The sequence below is a fragment of the Telmatherina bonti genome (genome assembly GCF_933228915.1).
Source record: "Telmatherina bonti genome assembly, chromosome: 15".
NCBI lineage: Eukaryota > Metazoa > Chordata > Actinopteri > Atheriniformes > Telmatherinidae > Telmatherina > Telmatherina bonti.
Genome location: NC_136613.1, coordinates 30,876,483 through 30,886,868, shown reverse-complemented (window position 1 = coordinate 30,886,868; position 10,386 = coordinate 30,876,483). Strand labels below are relative to the sequence as shown.

General features: G+C 41.1%; 1 protein-coding gene across 1 annotated transcript in view; it reads right to left on the bottom strand.

Moving 5' to 3' along the window:
• Positions 1-1,787: 1,787 nt before the first annotated feature.
• Positions 1,788-10,386, bottom strand: part of LOC306766327 (tomoregulin-2-like) — a gene marked incomplete at both ends in the record, with an annotated part of 156,224 nt that continues 147,625 nt past the window's right edge. Inside the window, 2 exons of the mRNA XM_079254019.1 lie at positions 1,788-1,884; positions 6,658-6,816. Coding sequence (XP_079110145.1) covers positions 1,788-1,884; positions 6,658-6,816 — 256 coding nt within the window. The remainder of the gene's footprint in view (positions 1,885-6,657; positions 6,817-10,386) is intronic.

Sequence of the window (10,386 nt, the reverse complement as noted above, 5' to 3'; positions counted from 1 at the left end):
AGAATAATTAACTTGAGGAAGCCTTGTTCATCACTGTGTTGTGGAGACGGTGTGAAGAATCCTCCATCATCTTCATCAGCTTGTGCAGCATTCTTCTTTGGACAATCGGCTCCAGCGGCTCCAGAGTTACTCCAAGCACAGAAGCAGCTTTCTGGATCAGTTTGTTGATTCTCTTAAAGTCTCTGGTTCTGATGCTACTACCTCAGCAGATGCTGCAAAGCTGACTGCACTCTCCACAACAGATTTATAGAAGATATGCAACATCTTGGTGCAGACGTTAAACCATCTCAGCTTCCTTAAGAGGTACAGTCTGCTCTGACCTTTCTTGTAGATGTAGTCAGTGTTGCATTTCCAGTCCAGTTTGTTGTCCAGCTAAACTCCAAGATACTTGTATTCCTCCACCACCTCCACCTCCTCTCCCAGGATGGAAACAGTGCTTTGTTTATTCTTGTTCCTCCTGAAGTCAACAATCTTCGTTTTTGTTTTGCTGGTATTTAATATAAGATGATTGTCACCGCACCATTTCACAAACTGACTGACCAGTTCTCTGTACTCTGCTTCTTGTCCATCCCTGATACACCCCACAACTGCAGAGTCATCAGAGTATTTCTGCAGATGACAGGACTCAGAGTTGTACTGGAGGTCTGAGGTGTATAGTGTGAAGAGGAATGGCGAGAGTACAGTTCCTTGTGGTGCACCAGTGCTGCTGACCTCCATCTCAGACACACAACCTTTCAGTCTCACAAACTGGGGTCTGTTTGTGAGGTAGTCATAGATCCAAGTGGTTGTGGTTTGCTCTGTAGTCCATGCCTTTTGCAGAGTTGTGCATCATGTCCTCATACTGCCTCTGGAAGACGATCTCCAGGAGCTCCAAAGTGGCGTTGAATTCGACCAGGCTGTTCAGACCGAAGTTGTACGACAAAAGATCAGATATGTATCAGATTTAGGACCACAGCTGTTAAGATTGCAACAATAACACAGACAATGAGTGACCCAACTTGGTACATTTCGTAATATAAATTATTTATTTACATTTACAGAAAAATGACCCCATCAAGACAACGTAGTAATAACTATTGGAAATAGAACCCAAGATACAGTAGCTGACGTCATCGTCACAACCAAGCAGAGAGCTCTATAATAACATTGTGCCCTCTGTCAAAGGTCTCCTATAACACAAGGTGCAAGGCATCACGTGTAGCCCCGAACCCCCCACCCCCCTCCCCACTCCCTAACTGAACACACACTGCTGTTAAAGCCCGGTACCCTGCTTTGCACTACCCCGGTTTGCTTGTACCCCTCATCTACAAATAACAGACACCGGCTAACCCACCTCTACCAAAGCGCACACATCTAATAGACACTCACACACACTCACATTCAGTGTTCTCAACGCTTGTCCCTTCTGCTCCCCTCCCCCAATACCCAATGGTTCAGTTTTTCATGAAATAATAATAATAGTAATAATAATAATAATAATTAAAAAAAAATCAGAAAAAGGTACAAGGAGACACGTCAGCGACTGGAAGGGTGGAAGAAGGGAGGTCTGCAATGGTGGCCACGGATGATGACATCATCCCGATGTGCGAGTGTCACCGCTGACTGGTGTGCCAGCTCTGTCTCTGCAATGTCACCATCCACCGTGGGCATTTAGAAACTTCAGAGTGGGAGAGAGGGTGGGGAGTGAGGGGAGGCAGATGGAATTGTCAGGGCTGGCCTACGAGGGGAACATCTAATGCCACTGCGCTCTGTAGCGTGGAGGGAGACTCAGTCCGGTGTGTGAGGGCTCAGATAAGTCGAGTGGAGGCGCGCATGGTGTTCTCAGAACTGAAGTGGACATTGTTCTGCTTCTGCCGGTTGATCCTGTTGGTTCGAGGGCACTTCCTGTACAGAGACACATTAATTACAATGTTAATATAATATTAATAGACAAGCATAAAAGGACAAAACCCCTTATGTCAGATTGCACCCTAACCAGTCCAGATTGATTCTTATCTACACGTCCGAAGCACAAAACCTTATTCAGTTGTGCTCATATGTATTCATCCCCTTTCATTGAAGAAAAGGCTGAATTTACAACAGTCACTCAAATAACTGGAGACTTAAAAAAGGAACAATAACTAAAAATTTGCAAAAATATAATTTAGTAATATAAGACACTGTTTTTTCATTTAATTGAGTTGAAGAAAGAGAGAAAAACAAACAAACAAACAAATTGGTCCTGGACAAATTAGATCACTTTTCTGTTGAACAGTGGGACAAAATACCTGTCAACAGGTGCAGAAGTCTGACTGAGAGGAACAGAAAACACCTGACTGGAGCGGAAACATTAAAGGATTGTTCAACTAAATATTAGTTTATTAATTATGTAATATGTAATAAATGATCTTATTTGTTTGCTTTAAAAAATATGTCTATTGAACCAGAATTAGAAAATAATGTAATGATTTTCATAAAATTTTTTATTTATTATTACTTTAGTCAATTTCAGCTTATTTTACAGGCAGCTGTTTTTTGTCCTTCTTTACTGAAAGGGTCTGAATAAATATGAGCACAACTGTAAAATAGAGATAATACTCTCATTTCTATACTGTAAAAAGTATACTGGATACTTTTGTATGTACTAAAAGAATAGGTGAAATCTTTTAAGTTTATTTTAATATTTTTGATGGAAAATATTTACTTTTTTGTGCCATTGTTTGATGAATTTACTTATTTTACAGAATTTTCTCCAATTCTCCAAACTGAAAGTGCTGTGACAACAGGTAGAGACTGGATGTTAAATACGCAGACCTGTAATGCATATGGACAGAGCCTTCAGTCCGTCCTCTGCATTCATTTCGTGTGCATTTCTCTCTGTTTTCAGAAAGCTTGTAAATGGATTCTTAGATGTAGCTAATGGAGCAGGACCACTGAAAACATAGAAGCGGGGTTGCACACTATCGTTCTTGTACAGCCAGCAAAAAGAGCAAAGAAGAAAAAGCTGTAATGTGTCTAATGGCCGCCCAGACCATCACTGTTTACTCTGCTGTCTCTTTTTATGTGTCTTTCTCAGAATGTGCATTATTAAGATTCCCTCCTTTGTCAACATGTTTGCATTTGTCTGGAAACTGAAGATGAAACTTGGAAGTGAAGTCTGATCTCTGAATTTCTATATCACTTTTCAGGGCACCTAAAAGCGCTCATGTGTTGCCTGCCCACCATGCCGAGATAAAAACAGCACAGATGCACCACTTTAAAGAAATACCATGCACCTTTTGACCTAAACATTAGCCTACTGTGAGTAATAGTGGAGGATTTCTGGGGTCAGTATACAGTTCTTGATGTTACTTTGGAAGGGCAGATCCATCTCTCATGTGATCATGTGACCAGGGGGGCTTCGCTTTATGGTTCCCGCTCTGTAAAGTCAGAAGTTCTGCTTTGTTCTAAATGTTCCTTCTCTTCCAATGAAATTTTGCCAAGTAAGAAGGTGAAAAAGGTGTCTGAGGAGGCCAGAAAGACAAAGTGGGAAAGGGATAGCTCCAGAGCAGGGGTGTCCAGCTCCGGTCCTTGAGGGCCACAATCCTGCAGGTTTTCCATGTGCCCCTGCTCCAACAAACCTGACTCAAATGAATCACTCATTGTGCAGAACTTCAGAGGCTGCTGGATTCATTCAATGTAAGCTAGTTGGGTTGGAACAGGGATACACTGAAAACCTGCAGGGCAGCGGCCCTCGAGCACCGACTTTGGGCACCGCTGCTCTAGAGGAAAGACACAAGGCCACCTTGAGTCTGATAAAAGAACAGCAAACTACTATTGTAGCCCTCTGGAGCAGAACTTGAACATCATACAGAAAACAGATTTGATATTTTATGGCATTTTTTGTCATTTGACAGCAAGAGAAATCCCCAATGACCTTTTTAATAGGTAATCAGTCATCTATCGGATCTAATAGGTCCAATTAGATGAGCTGAAGCATCTTCTTTCTCCTTTAAATTTCTCATTCACATTTTCAGTAGGAACAAGAGGGCTTTGGGGTTAACTTAGAAAGTTATTTGTTTTGTTATTTTCAGAGGATAAAAGTATGGAGCGGTATAGAATAATATGGTAACAACATGGTATTTTGTAGGGAAATATTTTGACCTTTTCCAAGATGTGACAGAATGTAATACACAAGAGGCAAAGCTCAGAGATGACCTTTTCTGCTCCCACCTGTTTGTCCTTTAAGTGAATGGGAAATAAGCAGAAACCTTATAAAACCCTGACAGCGTTCATAAAACCCAATAAATAAGAATATAGCTCGGTCTGCCCTTCATAGATGGAGTACAACAGTCTGGACTGTTCAGATTAATTAAAGCAAGAGCTCCGTATCGTACATCCATATCGCTGAGCTGCAGGAAACATCGCCACAGCTGCCACTGTAACTGTGCATGGTGTTGTATATTCTCTCTGCTTCTTTATCTTCTCTACTCTCCCTCACACAATGCTCCCTTGCAACTGCTCCCTCTCTCATTTTGTCCCTCCTTCTCCACCTCTTTGCTCTGAGGAGCAGTTTTGTTTCTGCCAAAACTCTTAAAATCTTTTATTAAATGTCATAAATTGCTAAGGTCAGCCAGAGGCAGACAAGCTGCAGGCTACAGCATAAATGTGTGTGTGGGTGTATCTTTTGCTGGTACCACGGGTGTGAGTACATGTGAATAAAAATATTCCTGTTAAAACACAACCATCCCAACTGAGACAGAAATCTCAGAGTCTGTGTTTGTATGTAAATGTGCTATGTTTTCAGATGTGTGTGTGTGTGTGTGTCTTTGCTCTTGGTAAAAGTGATAATGTGTTATCTCTGTGGTGAACAGCTAGATGACCTTTCTGTTGGTTCCTTCAGGCTCAAACGCTTTGGATTCCCAAATTTACACATTATGGGAAAAAACAAAAATCTCCAGGTTGTGCTCTGTGTGTGCTTTAGGCATTACTGATGCAATGGGAACTTAGATTCTACTTGTGTAATATGGAAAAATACAGCCAACACCTAAATCTGTATTTCTCCAAATGGCTACTAGAGAATGACTCCAAATGTCCCAACAAGTGTTGTTGCCAATACACAACAAACCAACGTATTCCCAGCAGCAACACACTGCATTTGGTCAAGGATGAAGATTAGGTAGAGAGATGATTTAAGGGCCAATTCACTCCATTTAGATTAGAACTGGAAAGTCCACTTCCATTGGTGCTGTGTGAACACACAAACGAATTCCTATTCAATTTACAGAAGCAGACTCAATCTGCCTACAAACACAGATCTTAGTTCTGTTCAAGTGGATCAAATACAGAAAGCTGGTTACAAAACAAAGTGTGCTGTATTCTGATATTTTTCTAAACTTTATTTCCAGCGCCGTAAGACATAGCACCGGCATAGCATGCGTTATTCCCATGCCTCACCACCAGAGGGAGTGTCCCCTAAAGTGAGCAGGCTTAAAGGCAGTGAACTGCCTGGGCGAGTTAGAGCAAGAACTCCACCCAGACAGAGGCGTAACTGTGGGTTTTACTAAAAGCTCAGGAAAATCCACACTAGCTGGGTCATCCTTCTCGAGTGTGCAACGTGGAAAAACTCTGTAGAAGTTCTGACCGAAATCTGATCAACTTAAGACCTCGAGGATCCGATGCAGCTCCTTATTTAGCCGTTATGTACCAGAAATCAACGTTGTGATTTTACAAGCCCTAATTCTTGTAAAATCTCGTCCTGCGGGACTTTTGCGTGAAACAGCTTTTTTCGGTTGCCATGACTGCTGTCCTCATCAGAAAACTGAAGCAGTGGGTGATAGATGAGAGTCTGTGTGTCTGGAAGCTGACATGACATGACAAGGGATTTCTGTAAAGGATTGTCACAGAGGAATTTACAGACAAATTATGGATTCAAAATGACAAATTTCAGAATTTCTGCACCATCTTTACTCGAAGTCAACTCATCACGTGACGCCCTATGTCACGTCCAGTGATGTGAAAATGTAAAAACAATGTTTCTGTCACACTTGATGACTAAAAAACCACCTCATGAGAGCATAAAAACTTGTTAGAGATATTTGAGAGGCTTTTTCTAAATGTGTTTCAAATACCAGGTTTTATTGTAATATTTAAGGTTTTAAGGTAAAGGCAAATACAGCTTCTACCTGGTTGATACGCTGCCTACCAGGTGAGGATATAGTTATCTATGAGCCTTTATGGGTTGTAATTAGGGGCGATGAACATTCACCCTGTTTAGTTGTTTTTATAGAGGACTTCATTTGCATAACAACCAAAAGTATAACATTGTGTAATGGTGCACAGTATGTGAAATACACAGGATGGATACATTCTGGATAATCTTTCCAAAATCAATTCAGATTTTACAACAGTTTGGATGCTATTTACTGCATATTACATTTATAATCAGTACACAGTTTCATAAATATCTTAAGTTTACAAGGACACCTGGAGCTACAGCCTCCTTATGGGGACAAATTAATACGACAAGTGATCAATTTCTTAAGGTGAAAACATTTTAATGTATGCTAGGATGAAGGTTAGACAAGCATCAGCTGGAACAGGCCTCCAGAAAATGAAAGCCGGTTGGTATAATGTCATCTGAAGGCATGGCTACATGACAGTGTGTTTGTGTGTGTGTGTTTTCAGGGCATGACTCACCTGGTAATGCAGAGCACCACCACACAGATGATGACCACCTGGAGTGCTCCGATGATAGAGGCGATGAGGACATAGTGCAGTTTGCCAGAGCCGGGCACCACATAGAGCACGTTATACTCTTTGATGTCGCATTTGGGGCCCCTGAAGCCTGAGTGACAGCTGAGATCAGACATAAATGCACAAACACACACACACACACACACACACATGGGACGCACACAGGAGAGAGAGAGAGATAGAGAGAGCAGGAAAACGAGTCATTTCTTTGCGCTGAGCGACAGCTTAATTATTTTCTGCGGTTCTAATTGAAATGTCAGTACACTTTTGATAGCGACATTGTTGTGACTTTTTTTTTCTTTGCTGTGATTTTTTTCCTGTGAAAGTGACTGATGGGGCTTCCAGTGGGAAATGAAGGCAGATAGTGTGAGCATACTCACACACGCAGTGGGAATAAAACATAGGATGTCCTCTTTATTCTACACTTCTCATTCTAATAAAAAAAAACAAAAAAAAAACCTGAATCAGAATAAACCCCGGAGTGAGTCTAAAATTATGGATTTTAATTCCGTTGCAGATGTGCGAACTCAGAGTAAGGCGAGCTTTGCTGCATCAACGTCATTTCACTTGAGAATATAGAGCCGCTCTTGAATTACAGGCCTTTGACACATTCCCAAAAAGCTTAGGAAAGAAAAGTTTTCACCTCTTTGTAAAGACGACAATCGCTCACAAACAGTGTCAAAAGTATTCCCTTTCATTACTCTGGTAGAAGTATAGATACTCAGGTTTAAAAAACACTTCTGTAGAAGCAAAAGTACCACCTCAAATTATTTACTTAAGTAAAAGTGTAAAAGTAATGATTTAAAAAATACTTATAAAGTGTGAAAGTATAAAAGTAAAAGTAAAGCAAGTGTGAAAAATACCATTAAAAAGGAAAAACTGTGGCACCGGAGCCTGCACTGTACTCTCCAAAATAACATTTTTCTAAAAGTTATAATTACTATAATGTTTTATCAGAATGTTTATACTGAAAAAGCTGGGAAGAACAACACCTTTTCCGCCACAGATTCTGATGAAAAATGAACACAATCAAGCGCAGTAAAAATATTTTAAAGAAACATGAATGAGCATTAAGATGTGTTTCACGGCCTGGATGCTATGACTGTATATAACATTGTAATGTTGCAAATAGTCCAACACCAAAAGGCTTGTTATCAACAACCTTTATATAAATATAAGCTTAGCTGCAAGAATCAGTGAGGACAACAGATTTGTATCAGGAGACAAACACAGAAATGAAGTAAAGTTTATCAACAAAAGAAACACACAATACAATACAATATGCATATAAAGAAAAAAAACTTCCCCTCACCCACCCCTCCCATCTCCCCAGGTATATATATATATATATATATATATATATATATATATATATATATGCACGCTTGTTTTACTTTCATTTAGGTACAATTCCCTCCTGTATTTGGTTGAGATGAAGCGGGTCGATACCGATGTTTGCATGTGGACCATGTGGAGTTCGCCCGTTTAAGCCACATCAGAATTTATTTGCACACCTCCCCAAATGACCTAGACTTTCTGAGCAAACAAACCAGGATTTTAATCTGAAGGTCTGATGTAAATGTGCCATACGTTGATGGAAAATAAAAAAAAAAACAAAAAACCATGAAATATTCTCTTTAAACTCTGAAATTAACTAAAAGAAATGATTGTTTTACTGAGTCGTGCTGTCATGTTGCTGCGTCAGAGCCTGAGGTTGCTGTGATCATGCTGTAGTTTAACACATGGAAACCACAAGAATGGCAACAGTTTGGCTCCTACAAACCTCTGCTATCCAGCATAGAGAGGACAATTAGGTGATAGAAGATCATAAGCTCAGGTACTGCAGGTCCAGATGCCGTCTGATCCTGCACCATGTAATAAATCAGACCAGATGTATTTGGTAGAATAAACCAAGTCCAACAACGCAGCTCCCAGAGTTATTGGAGGATTTATTTCAGGACATTTACACGTTGAAATACCACAGTATTTTTTATACTTTCCATCTCTGCAGGATGTTGTTTGCTTTGGGTTTTGGAACTGTGCAGATCGTATGTAAACACAACAAGCTTCAGGACACACTGAAGGTAAAGAAACGTCCAAACAGCAGGATGTGTCATCAGAAATGGTCAGCTCTCCTGTCTTCCTTCCCGACGATCATTTAGCTGGTTAGTCTGAGAAAACACACACACACACACACACGAGGCAACACACACATTGACTAATGGAAATGATCTTTGTTCTCAGAGATGAGCTAAAACGGTCTCCCCTTTTAATCTCTCTCTCTCTCTCACACTCGCTGCTCTTCTTCTCCTGTGTTTCTGGTCTCTTGGGAGGTTGTTACCCACCAACACCTGCGCATCCTTGTTTAGCACAAACCCACACACGCACACACACACACACACACACACACACACACACACACACACACACACACACACACACACACACAGAGTCTCCTTTACATTCACTATCCTCTTGACCTGAAAGTGTGAGATGAACATTGCAGCCTTGTTCTGTTCAAGGGGGATGCACGCTGTTTCCACACTGATGTACATGCACACACACACTCACACACACACACACACACACACACACACACACACACACACACACACACACACACACACTCAGAAAGACACGCACCACTCCCACAGAGACCACTCTGCTCTCCATCTCATTATGATTCAGCCACTAATTCCCACAGCCAGCAGGGGGCAGCAGAGACCCTCCGCACTCCACACCTGATCAGCTCTGCTCTGTATGCAACAAGAAGGACTGGCTGGGCAAGCTGGGACGATCGAGGTTAGAGAGAACTGAGACAGAGGAAGAGAGAGGGACTCTGGGACCCCCCGGCAGCGACACTATCAGGCCATAAAAGATGGCCGACCTGTACAGCATGCAGGCTTGTTAACCACGTGTGTGTCCCTACTGTGTATTTGCATACATGCATCTCAATGTTCAGGTACTTTCTGTGTGTGTTTGTGTCCTCTGTGCCTGTTTACTTCCACACAGAGCCTGCAGCTGTGTCTTAATATGTTTGGTCGTATTTTATTTTAATTGCCTTTTGGGCTAATTCTGCACTTCTGAGCCCTAAATATGACAAAGCCTTCCAAAACTCAGAACACTATTATAGTTCTTGCTTATGTGTCAGTTTACTCAGGCTGTGTGTTGGTGGCTACACTCCACGAGAACAACAGGACAGGCTGTTCTTAGACATTTCTGCCTGATTCTTCCACTGCTGAGTGCTCCAGCATATATACATTCGTATAGCCTGAACATTCAGCTACGTTCCACCGTTAGCAATCTTTATGTTGATTAGAGAAGATGGGGAAGTTGTTCAAATAAGGCAGCATAAATTAACTTGTTAGCGTTTAAGGCTGCAAATAGATGTAGTTCACCAGAACCGCCTCTGTGTCCTTTAGATTTAATCAGCAAGCTGGAACTGAAGACTCGACTCAAATGTGCAGCAATAAGACAAAATGCCTTCAAGATAAACAAATCCTTTAAATGAATCATTTTCCAACCAGTACATGAATTTAAATCAGCATGAAAAAAATGAATATTTAATGCATTTGAAGTAGGAAAAAGCTGCTAAATCAGGCTGCTTTTTATCTATAATTGGATGTGAGTGATTCTTACAGTATCTGTGATCACCAGCTGCTGTAAGTTCTT